Here is a 27,356-nt window from a genome sequence, read left to right on the forward strand (position 1 = left end):
GACTAATGGACAAATTTCAAAATTGGGAATCTATAATAATACTTTTCTGTGTCTGTGAAAGAGATTTCTAGTAAAAGAGATTTATAGAAAAGAGCAAAGGTGATAATAATGGCAAAGGCTCAAAAATATCTGCTTGATTACAGTTCAGACATGGGCTAGTGATTACTAATATCACATTCCCTATGAGAATAGATTGAAGGTGTGTGGGCTGCAAAGTTTAGTTGCAAGGCAGAAAAGAGAGGACATGATAGGAACTTATAAGCTATTAAAGGAGTTCTATAAGACTGATAGAAAGGAAATTTTTCAATACATGCCAAATAGAAAAAGAACTAGGGGGTCCCCCCCTAGTTCCTTGAAAGTTTCCTTGAAGAATACAGAGAAAAATGTAAAAAAAAGCTAAGTGATACATAAATGTAAAAAAACAAAAATCATGAGAAAACTAAGGCAAGAATATAGAAGAAATTCTTCTTAGATATATAAGAACTTTCTAATAGGACCTGCAATTAGAAGATAATACTTAGTGCTTTACTGTGTCAATTCTTTTTACAAATATGAGTGCTGATGATAGATTTTGGATAGAAGTTTGTCTTTCTCCCAGATATTTATGATGTCTATAAGAGTACTGACTTAAGTCAAACTAATTTAGCTGAGGTACCAGTTGTACAAACAAATTGAAAGTGAAGCAGTGGTATCCCCACTTGCACTCTACTACTGAGTTATACATAGAATCCTTTGAAGTTTTGCCTGTGAATCTTGTTCCTCATCAAACTTAAGTCTGAAATGCAAATGTCCCTTCGCTTCCAAGACACCTTGGAAGTAAAGGGACCATGCTGACAACGTTTTTCTCTCTCCTTAAAAATTCTCCGTCTCCAAAAGCAGTTTTCACTTGTGAAAACTGCTTTTGGAGACGGAGAATTTTTAAGGAAATTTTTAAAGAATTTTTAATGAAAAAGGAAAGAAAGAATTTTAGCATTTCTCAATATCTCCATTACAAAGCAACTAGAAGGCAATCTTTCCTATTCAGTTTATCATAGTTTGCTAATTCACATGACCATGCCCCAAAATTAGACATTTTCAAAACGTGAATCTTAGAGCAGAATTAATTTCATTATCAAGTCCAGTACTACATATCGAAAAACAAGGGCCCAAATTCCTGAAAAACCTGCTCTCCTTTTATTTATTTATATATATATATATATATATATATATATATATATATATATATATACACACACTATCTCCCTAACTTATATTAAAAATACAGATCAATTTGATACCTTCTGAAATGTCATAAAAGCAAAACAGTCTACAAATCACTGGATAAAATTTCTACCTCCCAAGACAGATTAAAGACTACTGGGACTCTATCATTCTCAGAGCATATAGTATATCCGTACCTCTTTCAATGTACAACCATTATTTTGGACATTAGCACAAATTATCCTGGTCAGAAAAAAAAAAATTAAAAAAACATCCATATTATGGATATTTCAAGGAACAGACCAGCATGCCCTAGAAAATGACCACTTTATCAAATTAAAAGAGCACAATGAGTATAAGTCCTACAAACTCCTGTCAGCTAAAGATAACTGTTTAATTTTAAATCCTTTTAAAATCCAAGCATATAGACAAAATTAATCTAATTGGTGCTTTATATAAGAATTTTGTGAAATATACCTAAGAATATTTCATGTCTGAACATGACAAACATGAAACAGTGATGCTGCAGTGATGTAATTTGTTATCACAGCAAATGAAGTATTTTTTGTCATGTTAGCTTGTTTGGTTGAGTAGATGGTGTCTGCTTTCCAACAGGGTGTGGAGAGTTCAATACGTACTCCATTTGTCCTGCATCCAACAAGAAGGTATTTGATTTTGTGCCGTACATTCTGCAATAAGTGATGATCAATTTTGACAATCACGGTCTGTATGTTAACCTTAGGGATGAAAACGTGAACAGGGGAATCTGATCTTTAGATTGCAGAGGGTACGAAGTGATCTTCCTTAGCAAATTCATTACTTGGACAAATACTCATTCAAAAATGTTGTCATCTCAATGTCAATGTGTGGTGGTCCTCCATCACACTGAAAAACATCCAGTTTGTCTTCAAGTGGCTGAGGCATAAATCACAGTTTCATGTTACAGTAGGTAATTTGTAACCCCACCCAAAGGAGAAAGGCTCACAAACATTATCACAGGTCACAACACAAAAACAACTTCTTTACCTTATGTGTTTCTAAGGTGTGAGGCTGCTTATTTCCCCATATATGACTATTATATCTGTTAACTCTCCACAAAGGTGAAATGTTGCATCAACAATGAAAACAGGTGTTGTTTGACAATGCTTCATTTTCCTAATATAGCCCAACATGTGTTCAAACAAAACTCAAAACTTAAAATCTATCATTAGGTTTTATGTGATACAACAATTACAATCAGTAGGGATCTGATCTGAGAAAGGCATTTATAAAGAACTTTTCACATTGTTTATTATGGCAATTCATGGTCAGTCAAGATATGTTGACTTCAATAGACTTGACACTTCAAAAAATCAGGCATGATTTGAATACCATTGCAGACATATTTGAGCTGGTTTAGAACCTGCCTGATTTTTTTTTTTTTTTTTAAACCAATGCCATCACTTGTTCATACATTCACATCATGTCCTAACAAAAATCTTAGTTTGCAGATACTTCCTGAACTTTCTTGTGAACTGTTTCCAGATTTCATGAATGAAATTGGATGCAAAATGCTTTTTTTTTTGAGTTTACATTCATGTGGTATTCATGACACAAAAGTGACAATACTTATTTCTTATACATGTGCAGAATTAAAACTTTTGAGTCACTCTTTTCAATTACATAGGTCTCACTTTTGTATGTGTATTACTTTTTTAGACAAACAGAAGTTTGACAATGTTTCATTTTGCATGTTTTTGAATTGTTTTGCCTAATTTGTGGTTCTAAAAATAGAACTTAAAATAAAATTTGAAATTATAAGAAATTTTAATAAAGACTCAAATTTTATTAAAACCTGTCTAACTAGAGGAGGGTTCTTATAGCATAGAGAAAGAGAGAGACAAAACAAATCTAATATGCCATTGTAAAATGCATCATAAAAGGCAAAAAATTCTCTTCTGGAATAACAATCTCAGTTATCTTTGTATGTTATTCCAGAAGAGAATTTTGTATGTGTCTTTTATGGTGCATTTCACAACAGTGTATTAGATTTGTTTTATCTCTCTGTCTGTATGCTATAAAAACCCTCCTCTAGCTAGACAGGTTTTAATGAAATTTTGTTAAATTTGTTGTCAAAGATAACATTATTTTATTAGTCTATCATGTCATTTAAGTGATTGAAAAATTTCCATTAAAGTGATTACTCTCTCTCTCTCTCTCTACTAGTACCTGTTATAAGTAAAATGTGATGTGATAGAAATACCTTCATTTAACATTATTTTGTAATATTACGAGGTGACTTGTTTGCACTTACCTGGTATACTACATAACATCACCATTTTAGCAGCTCCACGTGTTCTCATTTTACTATGATGATCCCTCTCTGGTTGTGGCAATGCAAGAGACCCATTTGGCCAAAAAGATTGTCTAAAAAATTGTAAAAATAGGTGAAAGTCTTCAAATAATATAAAACATACTTGTTTTAAACACTACAACCAACATATCCTTGGTTTACATCAGGGATTCCCAAAATGGTTGATAGCAACCCTTTGAGGTCTTTGGACAAGTTTCACTAATAAAACCAGTGGATGTTGATAAGATTATTTTAGAGGTCTTTAAAAATATATATATTTCTCACAAAGATCATTCTAGAATTATACAAAACAAGTTGTTAACTTAGGCAGGCAGCAAAATGGTTTATTCTTGTGCACCTGGCAGCATATCAATTGTGTGTCCTTGAAAACATTAATAAATTGTTTTAGTTAGTGTCCAAGCAGATTTTGCTTGCTTTCCTTGTACCATCTCTGCTCTCGTCAAACTTTCAGTGCTATTTCTAGTCGCTAGTTATTTTCGTTCAGCAGTGTTTGGGAGTGGATTATTCATTTTATTGTAATAGTTTTTTATTAAAATATGTATTTTAGCAAGAGTTCCAGTTGTGTTGAAATAATTTCTTGCAGAAAATCCCTAATGATCATGTCTAATGCAAAAAGAAGTATCGTCAATATGTCGTCTAGAATATTTAAATTTTAGAGTTTGTGCTTTCTCCCAGTAATGACTGGATATATTTTCTAAAAAAATTGTTTATAAAATATATTAACTTGAAGCTCATTGCACTTGGGGCCTTTGTTATTACTGAATTTTTACTTGGGGGGGGGGGGGGGAATCTCTGATCAAAATTTTTGGGAACCCCTGATATGCATCTTCTTAAAGTAAAAAGATATATGCAGCACTAAATTTTTGTTATAATAATAGTATAACAAGCACCCCCCCCCCCCATTCTCTCCCTTTTAGCTATTTCTTTTTTAATGAGTATGTAAATTATAGTCTTATCTGACAGAATCAATGCAATAAACCAAGTTTTATGAGTGTGGATTGCAGATAATTCATTAATAAGTAGAACTTAAAATAGTCTTTGGTGAGGTTCTGATAATCTTATTAATTTCAATACTTGCATAACTCAGTCCTATCTTATTTCCTGTAAAAAAAAAACCCATTTTTTCCTGTTTTATTTTTAATAATGCCCATATCTCTGTACAAAATTTTGCTTCTTGGATAACATTAACCTTCATTCTTTCTTAGCATTTAAGAATATTAACATAAAACAGCCAGCCTCTCATGTGGGGATTACCAAAAAAATCTGCCAAGTTGCTGAATTTATAGCAGTACTATGAATGGATTAAAAAACAAGAGGAAAGCAAAAACTTAATCATACTGGATTTGATTACCTGAAGTGTTATAATAATAATCATAGATCTATGATGTTTCCATAGATCATTGGAGAGGTGAATTTTTAAGATAAATAGAAATATACATAAGCGAAAGTAGTAGACACAGGCAAATTTGAATGAAAAATTCATGGAAACATCTACAGAAAGCATAGGCAAAAACTAGACATTTATGTTGTTTTTTGATGTGAATCAAGAAGAGAACAGTGACTGAATAACTTAGCTGCACTCTTGTTGACAAAATCAGTCTTCGCTATAGCGATTTCGAGGAAGAGGTATCTCCCAGACTGGTTCCCTAGAATAATTACTTCTTCCTCTGCATGTTTATCCCGCATCCAATGATCTGCGTGTTACACTTGATGTGACTTTTGTTGCAACAACTCAACTGGTCTGCCACTAGGGAAAGGAAAATGTATTTTTGACTGTAACAGCATGTGTTCATGGGGCCGGTTTGCCTGTTCTGAGGGACGAAAAATCAGTTTCCAGGAGGGAAAAAAACCCCTCTACCTCCATATGAGACCAGCTAACTCGCCTTTGGTTGAAGGAGACCAGATAAAGATTCGTCGTGTCACTGATGGAAATCGAACCTAGGTCTTTCCAACTAAAGGGCTTCATCTATACTGATTGAGCTACAGAAGCTCTGGTTCCCTAGAATAATTATCTTTCAAAAAGTATTATAGTGGCATAACTATTATTTATTTATTAATTATTATTATTATACAATTATCTCCATGGAGTAAGAAGGGAGATCATTGGAGATCCATTATTCACACAATACCTATCATACCTCTTCTTAAACTTATTCACCGATGAAGCACTAACAACCACCTCTGGCAACCCATTTGCCACACTCCAAACAAAAAATCTAGTCCTAAAACCCTTGCTAACTACACTCTAACACAACTTCCACTGGTTACCCCTTGTTCTCTCACTTCTTGACACATACAGAAAAGTCTTTAGTGTCAGTCCTATAAAACTCCTTTAATAACTTAAATGCTTCTATCATGTCCTTTTTTTTGCCTATCAGCTAATTTTTGAATCCCACAGACATTAATCTATTCTCATAGAGCATTCCACAGACCTGCCACAATCTTTGTCACTAACCTCTGGATTCATTCCATTTCTTTATCTTTATGGAATCTGAGAGTCCAGCTCTGTGCTTAGCAGTCCAGATGTAGCCTTATTAAAGCATTATATAGAGGAATAGTAACTTCTCTATCCTTGCTTGTTAGTGTGTTCTTCAACAACCACAAAATCTGATATGCAGTTTTGGTTACCTTTGCAATACGCCCTCTAAACTTCAACTCCCTGTCCACAATCACCTCAAAGTCCCTGGCATCATCAGTTTCCCATAGTTCAGTTCTATTAATATAGTACATAGCTTATGATTTCTTCCCAAAGTGCATCCATCACATTATGCTTGGACATATTAAACTGGCAGCCATTTACCATGCTGATAATCTAAGACTAATAATAATAATTACTGTTATGTGATACCTCCAAGAAGAAGTCCAAAGACTTATTAAGGGAGGGCACCTACTCTACAACTCTCCGTCTCCACCACTCAATCCACCAACTACAGCGAACCACATCATATACACCAATGCCATCTACTGCCCCACTACCACCACTAGTATTTTCACAGACAATCATGAACATCCATGTCCATGGCAGGATTTGAACCCGCAGCCATTTAGCCAAAAGACATGTATCCGCTCTCCAGCCAAAAGGCTGGAGAGTGGATACACTAATCACTCAGGCAACCAGGCCAGCAAAAACATTCCCCCCATCTGAGGTTCGGAATAACTCACAAATACTGTCTTATAAGCACTACATGCTAACCAATTGTGCTACTCCAGAAACTAAGTTCTAACTGGCAGCTCTCTGTGTTCATTGTAGTTCCTTGATGCAGAATATCAATGAGCAAAATACTGTACCTGTCCCCAAACACAGTACTCATGATCTTCCTTGAGGAATGTGCCTACTTGAATTTCTTTACCTTTGGAAATCCAGTATGCTGCCATTGCAATGATTGCTGCTAACTCTCTGGTGTCACATGAGAAATCCAGGTTTCATCTCCTGTCACAAAGTGGTACTAAAATTATGTTCATTATGATACTGTCCCAAACAGTTCAGGGTTGCCATCATGTATTTTGTTTTGTGATCATCAATAAGCATTTTTGGTAACCATCTTATGCACAAATTGTGTTACTATAAGTGTTCTATGACAATTTTGTGTAGTCAAAGAAGGAGAAATGCATACTCAATTCAGAAATGGAGAATCATCTGTTTTTCTCAAATCCTCTCTTTCAATGGTGGAGCAAATAAGCAGTGATTACAAACAAGTAGCCAGTTTAGTCTTCCTCATGCTTTTCCTATTTGTCTACCCTTCACTGAACATCCTACTTCATATTCTTATTCATATTCATGAGATTGTCTACAAGGATAGGAAAATCAGAACTCCATCATGGACTAAGAGAGTTAAAGACACGGTCAAGGTAAAGAAGTAAAACATGCATCGAAAGTTTCTGATAAATAAGTCAACTTGTGTTCTAAAGGAAGACTGATAAGCACGCAGAAAATAAATATCAGGAAGGTGGCAAAATGTTCTGGAGGCTACTCAAAAATGTGGAAATGGACAAAACAGTACTGTGAAAGGAATTCAAGATGATAAAAGTGACACAAAAACTGAAGATAATTCAGATGTCTGGAATAATTACTTTGAAAGACTGCTAAATGAAACAAATAGTGACAGCACAGTGGTAGCAAAACATTCAAGAGGAATGCAATCAGGAGTATATTTCAATACTTGAGGTAGAAAAAGCCATCAAAAACCTGGAATGTGAAACAACAGCTGGAGTAGATGATATTTGACCAGAATTGCTCAAATACGGAGGCATAAAAAAAGCTTTATAGTGACTGCACTGAATAATTCAGAAGGCCTGGTCAAATTCCAGATGATTGGAATAGAGCTCTCATAGCACCTATAAAATGGGAAATAAAACTGAATGTGAGAATTACAGTAGTGTTTCCCTACTGAGTGTATTTCTAGTAAAATTGATGCAACTACGTAGGCTGTTCAATAAGTTATAAGACTATATTTATACAGAAAACAGATTACCTTTAATCGTCATCATTTACATGGTCTTTTTTGAAGTAACTACCGTGAGACGCGATGCATTTGTCCCAACGTTGCGTCCACTTCTTAAACACATGTGACAGTCCGTTTTTTGAGAGTTCTTTCAAAACCGCCTCTGCTGCTTTTACACATGCTTTGTTGCTTTCGAAATGGCGGCATCTTAGTGGTTTCTTGATCTGAGGAAACAGCCAGAAATCGCACAGTGCGAGATCAGGACTGTATGGAGGGTGTGGTAGGATATCTATGTTGTTATTCTGCAAAACGTCCACTACACCACCAACAATATGTGGCCTTGCATTATCGTGGTGCAATAAGAAGCCATTCTTCGGCAATGGACGCTTCCTTTTGACGTGCTGTACCATTGTCCGTAAAACATCCGCATAGTATGAGCCGTTTACAGTATTCCCGGGTTCTACAGCATGTTGGTAAACAATGACTTCATAGTCAAAAAACATTATGGTCATAACTTTACCAGCCGATTTTACAGTTTTTGCTTTCTTGGGGATAGGCGAAGATGGATGCTTCCATTCACTGCTTTGTTGTTTCATTGTAGGGTCATAGCGATACAACCAAGCTTCATCTGCTGTAATGATGCGTTTTAAGAAGTTGCCGCCTTCTTGTTCCAGTCTTTCTTTCCATTCTGTGCACACATCCACTCGATGCTGCATTTGCTCCGGTGTCAAGAGTTTGGGAATCCATCGGGCGCAAACACTTTTCAGTCCCAAATGTTCAGCCATGATTGAGTGAACACTTCCCACAGAAATATTCAGGACAACATGCAGCTGGCGTACTGTAATTCTGCGATCCTCCTTGATGATAATCGCTGCTGTGTTGATCATTGTCTCTGTGATGGACGTTGAAGGTCTTCCCTCACATTCAAGATCTTCCACATTTTGCCTTCCTTCCTTAAAAGTTTTATGCCAGCGAAAAACACTTGCCCTCGACATTGCTTCATCGTGGAAAGCTTCGCGTATCATGTTAAACGTGTCCGATGCTGATTTTTGCAAACGCACACAAAATTTAATCGCATAATGCTGTTCCAAGGACGCTTCCATTTCGACGACTGGTTGCAGCTCGCAGGCGTGCCGAAACAAGCTTGCATTTAGTCAGGTGACACTCTGGCACATCAGCCCGTATTACGCCATCCATCAATCACCTTTGTTAATACAGACAGCAACATTTCTTTATTCCACAGAAATTAATATTGTGATGAATGATTTCACGACAGTAAAATTAGTCTTATTGCTTATTGAACAGCCCTCGTACATTTGAGAAATGGTTAAGAAAATTTGTGGAAAGGAAGTTTGGTGTAGAAGCTGGATTCAAGCCAAATAAAGGTTGTTAGGAAAATGTTTTAATTTTAAGACAAATAGCTGAGAAATCTTTGGAATATAAAAAGGATCTGTATTTAAGTTTCATCCGCCTAGAAAAGGCACGTGACAAGGTGCCAAGAGGAAAGCTGTTCAAAATGCTACAATTATATGCTGTAGATGGTGTAGTATATCGAGCAATACATAATCTATATTTGAGTTGTGAGTCAGCAATTAAAATTGAAGGAGGTACAGGGAAGATGGTTTGATGTTACTTAAGGTGTGAGATAAGGATGTATATTATTCCCACTGTTATACATAAACTAAACTTGATATCAAAATTGGAGATGTTAATCTCAGCTCTTTACTTTATGCAGATGATGTTATACTTGTAAATAAGTCCAGTAAAAGTTGCAAGATTCCCTGATTAAATTGAATAACTTTAATAAATTTGGTGTGAAAATCAGCAATAAAAAAAAAAGACAATGAAAATGGGGGGAAACATTCATATTTGACAGTGTCAAACCAATTTTAACATATGAATCTCAGAGCTGGTATAGAAATCAAACACATGATCAAAGACCAGAGGCCTTTGATCATGTGTAAAAATGAGGATATTGGGGAAGAACTTGGTAATGGTGGCATTCATGAATGTGTTAGCAGAGCTAATCTCAGATGGTAGGTCACTTAGAAATGGGAGAGGAAAGATTAGTAAAACAAGTGTTTTTTGTCAGGATGATAAGAAAAGACCCAGAGGAAGACCAAGATTTAAGTAGATTGATATAGTAAGATGTGCCTAAGAAGACCGAAAAGATAGAAATATAAGATAATACTAGAATTTTGACAGATAACTGATTAATTTGGAGGAAAATTGTTGATAAGAAGTTAGTAAGGATGTAACTTTTTCATGTAGTACTGTTGTAATATCCTGCACCCCCCCCCCCGAATGACGGTACATATCAGAAATTTGATGATGATTCTATGACACAACAGTGAACTTATAAACCCAGCCTAAGAATTGACAATATACCCATCATCTACTTCTTAATTTCTGTGATATCATTGCACAGGAGCATCCCCACTCCTTATGTCACTAATATGTGTGGCTGTAACTTAGTTCCTGGATGTGTTTTGAATTATTATTAGCAGGCTTCTACCAAGAGACTTATGTCTATCTCAGGTAGCAATGGCATGGACTTCATGAAATACCAAAAAAAACAAACAAAAAAAAAACATGATTTAAAAGAATCTCAGCTGTTTTAGAGTTTTGTTGAAACTGATGTAGCAGCCAAATTTTATTGCTTACTCTTTTCCTTCAATAAAAACAGTGTCTTGTTTGACTAAACATCTTAGCTGGCATGATTACCATTGTGTTGTACCACCATGGCTCATGCTTTGGTTTCAGCCAATAGAGAATACCATCTGATCAAATATGACACAAATTTTCAGCCTGTCCAAATCTGTTTAGTATCTAAGCATATATCTATCACAGTTAAATTTAACCATACTGAATGTGCAACGATATTCTCTTTATCATAGAGAATATCCTTGGATATAGCACTACTGCTACAAGGGCTTTTAGCAGGACCTTTTTGGTAATCTGCTATGCAAGATGAGTGTAACAGGATGCAGTTTTTGAAGATTAAAAGTGGCCACATGAGAAGCCCCAGTCTATTTTACATACTCTTTATAGACTATGTGAAAATCTATGACCACTTAACTTCTTAAGTCCTTCGAACTGCAACATATGATTCAAGCAATTACATGCTGATAAATTTGTTTAATGTGCATGAGTATAATACAACAAGATATACATTATATAAGGAGACTTACCTAAATGCTTTTATACATTCTGCTACTTGTTCTGGAGAAGTTAACCACTGTACAGTATCTAAAATTTTTCTGCAAATAAACATGAACAAAAAATTTAATGACTCTTAAAATTTTAGAAATTCATTAAATTAAATCATCTCATTCCTCTTATATAATGTAGCAATTTTTTTCATACAAGCCCAATCTCATAACAAATTCTCAATAAAACGAGTACCAAATCAGTCCTGTCATCTTATAAAATATACAAGATATGTACTAAATAAGAAATGTTTCTTCCTATTTATATTTAAGAACAACCTGCTGATTTCTACATATGGATATACAATATGAACTCTTAAGTTTAGATAAAGCCAAGTCTTTTACTGAGTGGATGAGCTAAGTATGTTTTTTTAATTTTGTAGGAGGTTTGAATGTTGTCTTAATATTGTATTTATGCAATGTTCTATCCATTTTTTTTTCTGATATTTCCTTAACGTACAGCATGGTTATGGCATTTTTGTAATATTTTTTTATCTTTCATAGCATTATTGTGGAGGATCTTGTGATTTTATTTATTATTATTATTATTTTTGTAGCCATTCTTTATAAAGGTTTGACTCATAATCTGGATAATTCTTCAGCACCTTCTCAATGAAGCAAATCATTGGGCTCTATATTTGGGGGTGCTGATAACTCCAAGTTTTTGTGTTAGATGGTGATATGAATCACTGTGAATGTATTGGCCCATGAATGTGTATGTGTAATAATAATAATAATAAGAAAAAACACAAATTCTTCTTGTTAAAAAATCATGACAATAATAGCTGTGTTTAAATTTAAGCTAAAAATAATGTTTTTTTACTCCTAAAGATTATTTTGTATATTAATTATGTATAATATTTATTCCTAATGCCATGAGAGCCAGTTTACTAAATATTAATGGATATGCATGTAGGAAAGCAGGAATAAGGTAAAAGATTCAGCCTGCATGTCAGAATTATGATTATTGTTTCTTTAATGTTTAATTAACAATTAAAAATTGGTAGTTATACTTTTAATATCTGTTTTGGTAATGTTCAGATTTCAAGTATAGTATATTACTGAATGAAACTAGATAAATTATTATTAAAGATATAGTTTTCATTGAACTTTACTATTTTCTATCTTTATTTTTTTATGTCGATCTCATCACAGAAGATCAGCATTGTGTACCACACAGTGGTGGCGCTAGGGTCTTTGCTGCCCACATGCAATTTCTATCTAAGTGCCCCTATAACGATCCGGGCCTGTGTGTGTGTGCCCCAGTGGCGCCCCCCCCCTCTCGTAGCGGTGCCTGCATGCTCTGAATGCCCACTTCTGCCGGCCCTGGTACCACATATAATACCATGGGTAGACTTAGGAGTTAAGTAAGGTGTAATCTCTGTTCTTAACTTTTGCAAACGATTTCATTCATTGGTTGGTCGATTGGTAGAGCCTCTGTTACTAATGGCTCACTCAAAAAGTTAAGCATGTCTGAGCACGGTAAGTAGTTGGACAGGGATCAATCGTTCAAAGCTGTTGGCACACTCTTCCTCGATGAGTCTTCGGACTCCCTGGAGATGTCACATAATAATAATAATAATAATAATAATAAAAGTTTCAGAGAAAGAAATTACAAAACTCATCTTTCTGAAACTAAAGGGAGAAGGGGGGAAAAATACTGTATACGATAATTATTATTATTATTATTATTATTGTTCCAGGAAACTCCAAGGAGTCGACAGACTCATCGAGGGAGGCCCTAACATCATGTCAAGAACAACTATTCAACATTCACACAGTATCTATCATACCTTGCCTTGAACTCATTCACAGTTAGCACCCACAACAGACTCTGGAAGCTTATTCCACTCATTTACCACTCTCCAAGTAAAGAACCTAGCTCTAACACCCTTGTCAACCACGCTCTTGCCCAGCTTCCATGCATGGGCCCTAGTCCTCCCACCACCAGTCATATTTTCAAAAATATCTTCTGGATCAATCTTATAAAAACCCTTCAGTAATTTGAATGTCTCAATCATATCACCCCTCCTTCGCCTATCGTCCAATTTCTGCAACCCACAAATCCTCAACCTATTCTCATAAGGTTCACTCCACAGACCTGCTATCATCTTGGTCACTCGTCTCTGGACCCTCTCCACCTCCTCCCCATCACGAAGAAACCCTGGTGCCCATAGCTGGGCACAGAAGTCCAGATGGGGTCTTATCAAGGCACGATACAGAGGAACAACAACTTGTTCGTCTCTGCATGTTAAAGTATTTTTCAGAAGCCAAGTGATTTGGTGAGCTGTTTTAGTTACTTTTGCAATGTGCCCCCTAAACTTCAACTCCCTATCCACCAACACTCCCAAATCCCTGGCCTCATCAATCTCCTGGAGTATGATTCCACCAATGCGATATACTGCTGCTATTCTTTTCACCCCAAAGTGCATAACCTTACACTTTGCCACATTAAATTCACATCCATTTTTCCTAGCCCAGTCCTCCAAACTATCCAAATCATCCTGTAAAATTTTGACATCTTGTGCACTCACAATTGCTCTACCCAACTTTGCATCATCAGCAAACAAGTGAACACTTCCTCTCAGATTCTTTCCAATATCATTGATGAACAAATTGAAAAGCAGTGGTCCAAGAACAGAGCCCTGTGGCACTCCACTAGTCACAAGACATCTTTTAGACTCCACTCCTGAATAAACCACTCTTTGATATCTCTCCTTCAACCACCCTCTTATCCATCTCACCAACCCTATATCTATACCCATCTACTCCAGTTTACTGATTAGGGTTCCATGTGGTATCCTATCAAAGGCCTTGGCAAGGTCCAGTAGTATCACTGTAAACCCATTACCCCTATCCAGTTCAGCCGTCACTGTGTTATAAAACGTGAGCAAGTTACTGAGGCATGATCTACCCTTCACAAAACCATGTTGTCCCCCATACAATATCCCATTTTCATCTATCCAATCCTGTATTCTTTTCTTGACTAATTTCTCTAAGACCTTGACAATGATTCCTGATATGCTAATCGGTCGGTAATTTACAACAGCAGTCTTGGAACCACCTTTATGCAGTGGAACTATTTTCCCCTCTTTCCACCCGCTCAGGACTAACCCAGACCCGAGACTCAAATTAAACAAAATGGTCAAGGGTACTGACAATTCTTTAGCTGCTTCTCGTACTACACGAGCTGGTATACCATCCAATCCCACAGATGTATTGACATTGAGGTTATGCAATAGACTACTCACCTCCACTTCATTAACCACAATTCCCGTATAATCTACTGGTTTATTCGTTTCTGCAATGTCACCACCTGGATGATATACTTTTGCAAAGTGCTCACTCAGTAACTCAACTATCTCAACTGATTCAGTTACCTCCCTACCATCGGCATTCTTTAAAATCAATCTGCCATGTACATTTTTCCTTTTACTTGCTACATATCTAAAAAACTGTTTAGGATTCTCCCTAGCCTGCATGGCCAATGTTCTTTCGTAATCCTTTTTTTGCTTTTCTTACCACACTCATCACCCTTCTGGCCTGCGCTTTATACCGTTCATGTGCCTGCCGGTCACCCTTCTCCTTAAATTCCCTCCATAGTTGTTTCTTTTTTTGCAACTCAAGCTTAATGGTGTTATTCATCCATTTAACCCCTACTTGATTTATTATTCGGACTCTAGGTATACAGTCAGCCATTGCTTCATGCAAGCACTTCTTAACTACCTCCCATGCATTATCAACTTCTAGTCCTTGCAGTTGTACATGCCATGGCACTGAACCAATCAAACTCCTAAGCATGTCATACTTTCCAGCCAGATAATTCCACATGTACCCTGTCTTAATTGAAAATTCTACACCTTTAGCCACCTCCCAAGTTAAGACCCTATGATCACTCTCACCGATTGGTGGCAATGTGGTCATATTTGTTACAGCCAAATCCTCAGATGTAATTACTAGGTCAAGCACTCTCTGACCCCTAGTATTTTCCATTACATGCTGTTGCAGATAGTTATCCCTTAATAACCGCATAAAATCCAGTTCCTTCCTCCCGTGTGTCCTCTCCTCACTCCAATCAATGCGACCATAGTTGAAATCTCCCATAATAATCACCCTCCTTCCACCCATTTCTTCTATTTGCTTGTGCATACTGTCACCACCATCTTTTCCATCACCTGGTCTATAGCAGCACCCAATTGTATATTTAGTTCTGCTAGCCACAATCTCACACCAAATGGCCTCAAATGTGCTCTTTTCTCTATCCTGCAATTCAACTTCTATTCTCCTTGGCTGTAGCTCATCAGCTATCATCAACAATACTCCTCCCCCCATTTTATTCTCTCTGTCATTCCTGAACACACTATACCCATCACATTCAATCCCACTAGTTATATCATCTACAGTCAGCCATGTTTCACTAATACCTATAACCTATGGTCTGGAAGTGCCAACCATGGCCAAAAACTCTTCCTTCTTGTTCCTGATACTCCTAGTATTAGTGTACATGAATTTAAGAGCCCCATTAGCCCCAACCCTACCTTGATGCCTTATATTAACTATCCCATTCAGATTTGTTGTCCTTATTTGCTCTGGCATATTATATTCATTCTTACATTCAACTGCCTCCATAAGGACTGTATCTCTACTCCTCCCCCCTAACAAATCTAGTTTCCCTGAATTTGCACATCCACTACATTCAGCAACACTTTCTCAAGTCTTCTTACACCGTAACCATTCAAATGCAAGCCATCCATCTTATATAGATCCTTTCACCCATCAAAACTCACTCCACACATCCATAAATTCCACACCACTCGTCATACATAACCCACGCATAAAGTCATTCGCAATTATAGCCCTCCTTTTAAACATTTCACTGTCATACCGTGGCAAAAGACTCATCATTCTAACTCTCTCACTCTTTTCTTTTGCTACCTCAAACAATTCATTCAGGTCTTCTATCATTTCCATTTTATCTCCTTTCAAATCATTCGTACCTGCCACAACAATCATTTCTTTCACCCTTTCCTTTTGCTCTCTAATAGACGCAGTTACGTCCTTTATGGTCGCACCAGGTTGGTACGATTTTGTCAAATCTTCTACTAACACACCTCGTACTAACGAGTCTCCATACAGCACTCTATCCTTCATTTTGTTCATGTTCACATTCATACGTCTATTTTTCCTGTCATACCTTTTATTATTGGTTGGTTCATTCAGTCTACTTTTGTTCATGCACTCTAGCTGCTGTTTTGCTCTTTCTATCGCACTATTCAACAACGCGATCTCACTCAATGCATCTATCTCATCTTTTTTGTTCTCTGAGAAACCATTTATACTATCATTCACACTTTCTACATTCACACTCTCACAATTTTCATGTACAACCTTGCCGTTTCTTGTCATATCCCTATTTCCTTCATTCTGAAGGTTGACAAAAATATCACACTCACGATCCGAAATACACTTCAATTCCTCATTCTCCCTACATTTTCTACACACATTCAATCCTTTATTATCATCTAACCACACTCCGACCGCACTCCGCAAAGCGTACATTTCACAGCTAGTACACTGACTCATTTCTTTTATGCTACCGTTCTTTGATAACGATGGCGAACCTTCATTACTGGCTGCCATTTTCCTTCGCACAGGTGCCATCCTTATTTGCAACGTGTTTTGTCAAATTATACGTTATAACACACCAAAAATAGACACACTGAAATACGCAAGGCAAACAAAACAAAACTACACAATATTAAGTAATTTGTATTGATAACTGAAAATGATACTTATCTTATCTGGAGCTTGCACGAACACTACACATTACGAATTCATCTAGCGGCGACTTCCCGACATAGATTATGTTATAAAACACTTTAGTACACTAACCACGCTAATAAAGCTCCAATAATATACCAAAATTACACACTTAAGTCCATTAAATTGAATCCAAAACACCAATAAATCAACAAAAATCACAAATCTCTCAGGAGCTCTCTGATAGCACGTCCGTTCACCAGCTAGCCTCGACACCAATCTCAATAATAGAAATAATAGAATATAAAATCTGAATAAATTCAGTTAAAATACAGCTAAAATAGCAAACGAAATTAAAAACTTACAAACCTATTAATAGTATCACCAAATGTTGCATTAATTATCTGCCTTAGAAGTATAACAATACGTCTTCTAAACCACTGATCTTTACTTTTCAGGTCAAAAACCTCATCCATCAACAAGAGCATGATACGAAGTGGTATGTTATCTTCTCCCTGTAATAAACACAGATATTAATTTACAATACTTTGACATATTATTCTATTCTACTATTCTAAGAGATTTTCAGAGTACTATGACTCCAAATAGTTTGGAGTGTTTCTGAGTATACTATCAATGAAGTAAATATAAACTTCATTGAACAGAAGAAAAGAGAAGAATAGCTTAAAGAAAGGAAAAAGAAAAACTCATTCATGGGGCTGGTTTTGGTATTAGAAATGAACTTGTCAGTTCCACTATCTTAAGTACCACACAAATGATTACCGAATCTGAATCAATGATCACCTCATGACTCATGAAAAAAACCCAAAAAGAAGAGTCAGAGTAAAGAGCATAGTTTGTTACCACAGTATTACTACATGATACCTCTATGGTGTTGTGTATACACACACATCTATATACAATGGCATTATGTGCCACCTACACACAATGCAGTTTACTGCCCACTACTATTATTATTTGTCTAAATTGCATGTGATTTCTAACCAATTTGCCTGTGATAGGAGCAAACTAATAAGGCCCATAATTGTAAATGACTCAATATGTAGGTTGTACATGATTGCAGACGTACAGAATAAATTTGATAGACAAAAGGACTTACATGTGACTGAAGGAATGCAGTGAATGAATTTGGAGTTGGTGTCAGAAGGTGCTATTCAGTGAAAGAATGGAAGTGTGTGAAACCAGGAAAACGAGACTATTGGGCTTGCTTAAGTGAGAGCTTGAAACAAACAAATGCGAGAATGGGAATGATCCAAGGCTGAATGTAGTTTCATAGGTCTCAAAACCTGAATGTTAGAGACATTAAAACATGAAAGTAGTTATGGGCATAAGATATTATGATTCATGTATATTAATGCCAGAAGCATATAAGGGTAGGAAGCTTTTAACTTTGGTGAGCATAACTTATTATTATTATTATTTTATTATTATTATTCAGGCCTCCATGGAGTCAAAAGACTCATTGTGGGAGGTCCCTCTTAGGAAACGCAAAGTCTATCATACCACTCCTTAAACTCATTGACCATTCTTGCTCTCACCACTCCATCAGGCAACACATTCCATGGTTCCCCCATGCAAAGAAACCACTCCTCACCCTCTTGCTCACAGTTTCCTTTCATAACTTCCAGGGATGGCCCATTGTCATCACTCCTTCACGCTGTTCAACCAAGCGAAAGAACTCCCCAGTGTCAACCCTGCAACCACCTCTCAACAGCTTAAAAGTCTCAATCATATCACCTTTCCTTCTTCTATCCACCAAACTCTGCAGTCCACATTCCCTCAACCGATCCTCATAACTAACATTGCACAGCCCTGAAACCATCTTTGTTATCTGCCTTTGTACCCTTTCCACAGTTAATTTATCCCCTTCAAATCCTGGGGACCAAATCTGTGAACAATAGTCTAAGTGTGGTCTCATCAGAGTCTTATACAACGGAATGATAACTGTTTTATCTCTGCTGGTCAGTGTCCTTCTCATTATTGTAGCAATCCTCTGTGTTACATTTCCCCTAAATTTCAGGTCTCTATCAATCATCAACCACAGATCACTTGTCCCCCCCCCCTACTTCCTCCAGTATAGCTCCTCCAATAGAGTATGCAGCGTCCTATCGATGTGTCTCAAACCTCAAGACCTTACATTTTGCTGCATTAAACCGACAACCCACCCCCATTCATTTGCCCATCTGTCTAGCTTACTCAAATCCTCTTGCAGGGCTACCACAACTGCACTATTACTAATAACCCTTCCCAGCTTCACATCATCTGCAAACAACTGAATATCCCCTTGCAATCCCCTGACAATGTCATTGATATAAAGGTTAAACAGTATAGGTCCCATTACTGAGCCCTGTGGGATCCCACTTGTAATCATCTGCCTCCTTGAAACTGCCCCACCATACACAACTCTCTGATACCTATCGGACAGCCAATCCTGAATCCTGTTGACTAACCTGACATCCAGACCCATGTGCTGCATCTTAAATATCAGCTTATCATGTAGCACTCTGTCAAATGCCTTCGCTAAATCAAAAAAAAAATGGCAGTATATGCCTTTCCCTCATCTACTGCTCTTGTAACTTTATTATAAAAGGCTAGCATATCACTAAAACAAGAGCACCCCTTCACAAATCTATGTTGACTCTCACAGATAACATTACCCTCATTTGTCCAATGCTGTATAAAGTCTCTCACTAATTTCTCCAAGATCTTAACTACTACTGATGACACACAAACTGGCCAATAATTAGACACTTCCAGTCTGCTACTACCCTTATGCATTGGCACTATCTTACCTTCCTTCTATTCCCTGGGCACCTTTCCTGTAGCCAGACTTTTATTGAAAAGCCAGGTCAAAGGAGCTGTCATTTCTTTAGCACATTCTCTCAAAACTTGTGGTGAAATACCATCCAGTCCCACAGCTTTACTGACATTCAGAGTACTCAGCATCTGGAACACACTCTCCTCCTGCACCTCTAAACCTGCCCTATCCCTCTAGTATTAAAATTTACTCCTCCAGGATGAAAATACTCCAATAAAGTGTTCATTGAACAATTCCACTATGTCTTCTGCATCAGTCACTCTATTCCCATTTTTATCCCACAATGTCATTCTTCCACAGTCATTTCTCCTCCTACTGGCCACATAGCTAAAAAATTCCCTAGGATTTTCTTTGGATCTTAGGGCCAATCTATTCTCATATTCCAGTTTCACCTTCCTTACCATACCAATCACTTTCCTGGCCTGTGTGTCTTATATTCTTCATGCATCTGCTCTTCATCTGTCTCCTTATATCTCCTTATAACTTGTCCAAATATTATAGATATTGTATAAATACAGAGAATATATTGTATAAATACAGAGATAGAATATAAAGAATGTTGATGATAGCCACAAATCAACTTAATGAGCACAAAGGCAAGTTATAATTATGAGAGATTATGTATGGCAACATAAACTGGAACTGTACGTATGAATTGAGCCCACCTATGCATGAAGGGATATTGTTAAGTACAAGAATACCTTGATTATCGCGATTCTTGATTTATCGCAGTTTATAATTTGATACCAAAATTCCAATTATTGCAGTCGCGAGACATAGCCCACTACATATGCAACCAGTTCGAGTCACCACTCTCCAGGTATAGCTCTCTTGTAGAGTTTTGCTTTTAACTGATGGCGCCTGCTCACCACTCACCAGTAACTGTCTGCCTTTGCCTGAAGTACATGTGGTTATTTATTTCTCTTCTTATTTACCCCTACAATGAATGCTAAAAGAAACAAGGATGATATCCAGTCTACAGCTACCAAGAAGAAACGTAGAGTGATCAGCTTAGAAGATAATTTGTATATCATAAATAAGTATGAAGCAGGCATAACCAAAGACAAAATTGCAAGAGAGTACGGTCTAAATGAATCAACTGTTCACCATATTTTAGACCATGCTTCAAACTATAAGCAACTAGGACAAAGTGCATCGACCTCGTCTGGGTCTCCCAAACTATGAGAAACAGAAGCCATCTTATAATTGAAATGGAAATGCTATTTTCAATGTGGATAGAAGATTGTAACCAAAAGAGAATTCCTCTTAGTCAAATGGCTATAAAAACAAAAGCATTGAATTTGTTTGAAAATTTAAAAAGAAAACAATTAGAAAGCAAAAATGATTCAGCATCAGTAGTGGAAGAAACTTTCTCTGCAAGTTCAGGGTGGCTTGATCGGTTCAAAAAGCAATCGAGCATTCATAGTGTTCGTGTACAAGGTGAAATTGCAAGTGCCGATGAAAAAGCAGCAGCTAGTTTTCCTGGTGAATTGCAACAGATCATTGAAGAAGGAAATTATACCGATGATCAGATATTTAATGCTGACGAAACAGGCTTATTATGGAAAAATATGCCCACTAAAACATTTTTAGCAAAGAATGAAAAATCACAGCCTGGCTACAAGGTTTTGAAGGAGCATGTAACACTTTTACTATGTGGCAATGTTTCTGGAGATTACAAGATGAAGCCTCTCTTTATTTATCGTTTCACAAAATCCTCGTCCATTTAGAAGTTAAGATAAAAATTTTCTCCCTGTTCATTGGAGATTCAATAGAAAAGCATGGATGACAAAAACTATTTTTGAGGATTGGTTTAAAAACTGTTTTTGTCCTGAAGCTGAAAGGTACTGCAAGTCATTAAATCTTGATTTTAAAATCTTGTTGATATCAGATAATGCACCTAGTCATCCAACAGCACTGAATATGATTTGTGCGAAAATGTAAAAGTTATTTATTTACCACCTAATACCACTTCCATCATCTAGCCAATGGATCAAGGTGTAATCGCATCCGTTAAGGCATATTACCTACGAAGAACTTTTTAACAAGCAATAGAAAAGAGTACAGGAGATGAAGCTATGACTTTGACAGAATTCTGAAAGGCATTCAATATTAAAAATTGCATTGAGAATGTCAAGGAAGCATGGAGTGAAGTAACATCTAGCAACCTGAGAGATGCATGGCAAAAGATTATTCCTCATTGTGCAAATGATTTTAAAGGATTTGAAAATGAAGTGACTGTGTTATCAATGACATAACTAAGCTTGGCTTCGATCTAGGACTAAAAGAAATTGAAAAAGGTGATGTTCAGGACCTGCTTCAGTCACATGATAAGGAGCTGGATGAAGAAGACCTAATTAACCTCAAGATAGAACATGCCTACGATGCTCAAATCGATGATAATGACAAACAAATTGACATGCGACCGAAGGAATTTATCCTCAAAGAAATGGACGAAATGTTTAGAATTGCTGAAAATTTTAAAGAAAAAAAATCTTGAACAGCGATCCTAATCTCGAGCGATCAATGAAAGTTCGTCAGGAAATTGAAAATTCCATCCGTTGCTACCGAGTTTTATACGAAGAAAAAAGAAAGAAAAAATTCCACCAGACAACTCTACACCAATTTTTATCCAAGAAAGAATAATTGTATGTACTGTATATACTTACTCCTAATATATAAATAAAGATTAAAGAATAATCTTGTTTTTATAAATGAACCTTCATTTTTTACTTAACACGTTTAACACATTTCTTTTTAACTTTATATATAAAATTTAATTAATAGATTTGAAAAACCCTTGGCAATCATCACCCATTTTACATGCATTATTTATCTCGATTATCGCAGATTCGATTATTGTGGTATTTTTCGTGGCAACAATAACCACGATAATTGAGGTTCCTGTACATTAGTATTAGTACTATAAATGGGTTAGGAGTTAGATAAAGGTGTAGATTAGAGTGTGTAAAAGAAATGGTATTTTAGGAATGACAAAAGACAGGAGAGGAGTGGGGGGGGGAGGAGAGTCCTACTAATGATATTAATGACTTGAGCCCAGTTAGAACAGGAACACTTGAAAGCAATAATGGTAATAACATAGCACTGAGTTTGAGGCTATCTAATTAAGCAGAGGTTAATGGGATGAAATAAATGGTGGGTGTTGCTAGAGACTTGGAATTATTTCCTGGAGATGAAGAAATGCATTGCTAAATTACCATGATGAGTACCTAAATAAACAATTATGGGTGATTTATATTATCTGAATATTAATTTAAATCATCATCATCAAATTCCTGACATGTATCCTCAAGGTGTACAGGATATGATAGTACTACATGAAAAATTTCATCATTACTAACTTCCTATCTACAATTTTCCTCCAAATCAGTCTTATATTTCTATCATCTAAGGCACTTTTTACCATATCAATCCACCTATATCTTAGTTTTCCTCTAGGTCGTTTTCCTGCTAAACTGGCAGAGAACAGTTGTTTTGCTAATTTTTCTCACCCATCCTATTTAAGTGACCATACCAACTGAGATTAGCTCTGCGAACCCATTCCTGGATGCTGACAATGTCAAGTTCTTTCCTAATATCCTCGTTTTTAATATGATATTGCCATTGATGCCATCTGTTCATTCCTCTAATCTTTCTCAGGACTCTCATATTTGCGGTCTCTAGTCTTTGGTCGAGTGTTTTACTTCTGACCCAGCTCTCAGATCCATAAGTTTGAACACTGTCTCCTATACAGCTAATTTAGTGTTCTGACTAATTTCTCTCTTATTCCATATGAATTTATTCAATTGACTTCTTAACATACCAGCTTTGTTGATTCTGTTGTCTATTTCCATATTTAATTTACCATCTTCACTAAAAATTGTGCCTAAATAGCTGAAATGTTTTGCTTGTTCCACAGGTTCTCCATGCACAACACAGTTGACATTTTCAACAATTCTACCTATTATCATTGTCTTTGTCTTTTTAATGCTCACCTTCATACCATATCTATTACAACAGTTATTCAATTTAGTCAGGGAATCTTGCAAACTTATAGCAGATTTATTTAGAAGTATAACATCATTCGCATAAAGCAAAGAGCTGACATTAACATCTCCAATTCTGATTTCATGTTTAATACCACTTTCCTTCATAATGTGATCCGATCCATATAGATAATGAATAACAGAGGGGATAATGTACATCCTTGTCTGACACCAGATTTAACATTAAACCATCTTCCTGTACTTCCTTCAATTCTAACTGCTGACTTACAACTTAAATAAAAATTAAGTATTGCTTGATATAATGCCCCATTGACACCATATACAGGGTGTTCGGGATAAATTTGACAGTTTCGTAAGGAAAAAGAAAATCTTCTTTGTATCTATTAAATTTAATGAATTGACAAAAAAACATTACATGCAGAGTTAATTACAATACTATCAACAAGATTTACTCAAAATAACCACCATTAGCATCGATCACAGCTTCAATTCTGCTTCGGAACCTCGAACAAGCTGATGCTACAGTCTCCCTGGGAAGGGCCGCAAAAACTGTTTTAATTTTATCCATTAACTGGGCTTTTGTATTACTGGAAGTGCGATTGGTGTCTTTTTCAACTGCGCCCCATACAAAATAATCCATGGGGTTAAGGTCTGGGGAGTTTGGAGGCCAAACATTTGGACTGGTGAAGTCGTAGAAATTTTCAGACAACCATTTTTGACTTTTCCCAGAGGTGTGGCAAGGGGCCGAATCCTGCTGCCATACATACGGCCTACCATTGGCTACCCTTGTTATCCAGGGCTTGACTACAGTTAGCAACTCCACGAACAAAGCCCGAATTCCAATGCCAGGGTTCTTCAACACCTGTTCCTGCAGATTTGCGAGGAATTCTGCTGTACGAACGCAATCAGATCGTCTGCTAGGGATCTTTCTTCTTGCTACATCCTCGTAGTCACCATTGCAAGTCTCTAGTTCATGCCTGATTGTTTTTACTGTATTCAGGGAGCATTGGGCAGCAGTCGTAATATCCTTATTTTGATGGCGGGCACGAATCATCATGATACAAGTTATTCTCTTCCATGATTCAGGTGGGTTCCAGCTATCCATCCTTTCTGACATCTTGTATATGAATGAAGAAGGGTCCAAACTTTTAAATGAAGAGAAGTGTGTGTTAATACATGTAACTTACGGAAAAATATAATTAATTATAAATATGTCAAATTTATCCCGAACACCCTGTAACTGTAGCGTATTGAATAGCTTCTCTCTTGGCACCGTGTCATATGCCTTTTCCAGATTGACAAAACTTAAATACTGATCTTTGTTATATTCCCATGATTTCTTGACTATTTGTCGTAAAGTAAAGATCTGATCCTGACAGCCTCTATTTGGCCTGAATCCAGCTTGTTCTTCACCAAGCTTTTCTTCCACAATTCTTCTGAACTATTTCTCAAGTATACTTGCATATATCTTACCAGGAACACTCAGTAGGGAAATACCTCTGTAATTCTCACATTCAGTTTTATTTCCTTTTTTTATATATGGGTACTATTAGAGCTCTACTCCAATCATCGAGAATTCGTCCCTCTGTCCAGGCTTTCTGAACTATGCAGTGCAGCCACTGTAAGACTTTTATACCACCATACTTCAGCATTTCTGGTCGAATATCATCTACTCCTGCTGCTTTTCCACATTTCAAGCCTTTGATGGCTTTTTCTACTTCAAGTATGGATATGTATTCCTGACTGTATGCCTGTTGAGTGTTTTTTACCACTGTGCTATCACTGCTTGTTTCATTTAGCAATTTTTCAAAGTAATTACTCCATACTTCAAGGATATCTTTTTTTCCCGTTTTTATGTCACCTTTATCCTCTCTAACTCTTTTTACAGCACTCTTTACTCCATTTCTAAGCTTCAACAACCTCTAGAATATCTTACCACCTTCTTGATATTTATTTTCTATGTTCTTGCCAAAGTCCTCCCATGACTTTTGTTTAGCTAGTTTTACACAGTGTTTCACTTTCTTACATTTGTCTCTGTATTCTCTAAGAGGAAAAGCTGACTTATTTGCCAGGAACTTTTGATATGCTTTCTTCTTTTCCTTCACTGCCTCTTTAACTTTCTGTGTCCACCATGGAGTTCTGATTTTTCTATCCTTGCAGACAACCTCACCACATGCCTCTCTGGCTGAATCAATCAGGGTTTTCTTCAAGGCTTGCCACTGAATCTCCAAGGTTTGGTTCCTGTTCTCAAACTCTTTCGTTTTTTCTTCAATAATCTGTGTATTTTAGTCTAGAGTTCACATCTGAGAGCTGCTCAACTTTTATTCACTTTAAAACTTTCTTACATGTTATTCTTTTCAATATGAAATTCAATTTTATCCTGCTCAAGACTAAATAGTGATCACTTCCAATTTCAAATCCTCTGTACACTCTAATGTTCTGCACCATGGAGAAAACATCACTATCAACAATAACATAGTCAATGAGACTTTTCTTATTCCTTGCTTCTTCTCTCCATGTGAATTTGTGCACAATTTTATGTTGAAACATGGTGTTAGTAATAACCAGTCCATGTCCTGAGCAGAAATCCAACAGGTATTTGCCATTATTATTAGCTTTGCTCTTTTCTCCATATTTTCCCAAAATATTTTTGAATGTCAGACAATCATTTCCTACTCTGCTATTTAGATCTCCAACAAGGACCAACTTTTCCTTTTTCATTGTGTCAGTTGCTTTTTCTAAAGCATCAAAAAATTCCTCCACTTCTACCTTAGGAGAGCATTCTGTGGGACCATAGGCACAAATAAGTCTCATTGTCCAATTCTCCATTCTGATATTAGCCCACATCACTCTACTTGAAATTGCCTGCCATTCAAGAAGATTAGCCTCGTATTTTGTGTTGAATACTATGGCTACTCCTTCTTTTTCTTGATTGTCATTGCCTGAATATAACATTTTGTATTTATTGCTCAGAAAGATCTCACCAGTTTTTGTCTTTTTAGTTTCACTCACCTCTATTATGTCGATCTGGTACTTATCTAATTCTTCAGCTAGCTCCATTTCTTTGACATTCAGGCTTTTTATGTTGATAGTTCCGATCTTTAACTCTGGTGATGTTGAGTTGGGGTGTGCTTTCAGATTTGTTCCAGTAGCTGACTTTACGCTGTTCACTCTGGTTCCCTGGCAAAAACAACGGGGGCTTGTTTAACCAGGCGACGCCCCAGCCAGCATGAAATTTTGTCATGTTGTACCATCATTTTGTATATTGGTTTAAGCCAATAAGAATACAATTTGGTCAGCTAAATCCCAAATTGCCAGCCCATCCTCGTTCGTTCAGTATCCAAGTAGACACCCAACAGAATGCACCACGAGAAGGTGAGGATTGGACATTAGGTCAGAAGCCCTAGTCGGGTCTCTGTATTCCTTTAAAGGCTATGTGGTGGTCTCCTCTCAGTTGAGGAGACTACCACATACAGCTTTGACCCTTAAACACCCCTAATTTAAATCATGATATTAGAAATATATCCAAAACCTTGGGTGGATACG

General features: G+C 36.6%; 1 protein-coding gene across 2 annotated transcripts in view; it reads right to left on the minus strand.

Moving 5' to 3' along the window:
- Positions 1-27,356, minus strand: part of LOC150100038 (sorting nexin-13-like) — a 480,335-nt gene that overhangs the window by 28,512 nt on the left and 424,467 nt on the right. For both annotated transcript variants that reach the window (XM_090402415.1, XM_090402416.1), the window contains exons 22-24: positions 17,334-17,479; positions 11,187-11,255; positions 3,494-3,606 (exon numbers count right to left, since the gene is read on the minus strand). In XM_090402415.1, the coding sequence (XP_090258541.1) occupies positions 3,494-3,606; positions 11,187-11,255; positions 17,334-17,479 (328 nt within the window). The remainder of the gene's footprint in view (positions 1-3,493; positions 3,607-11,186; positions 11,256-17,333; positions 17,480-27,356) is intronic.

This window comes from Typopeltis vanoorti, chromosome 13, assembly GCF_054136105.1.
Source record: "Typopeltis vanoorti isolate ZY-2024b chromosome 13, IOZ_Tvanoo_1.0, whole genome shotgun sequence".
NCBI lineage: Eukaryota > Metazoa > Arthropoda > Arachnida > Uropygi > Thelyphonidae > Typopeltis > Typopeltis vanoorti.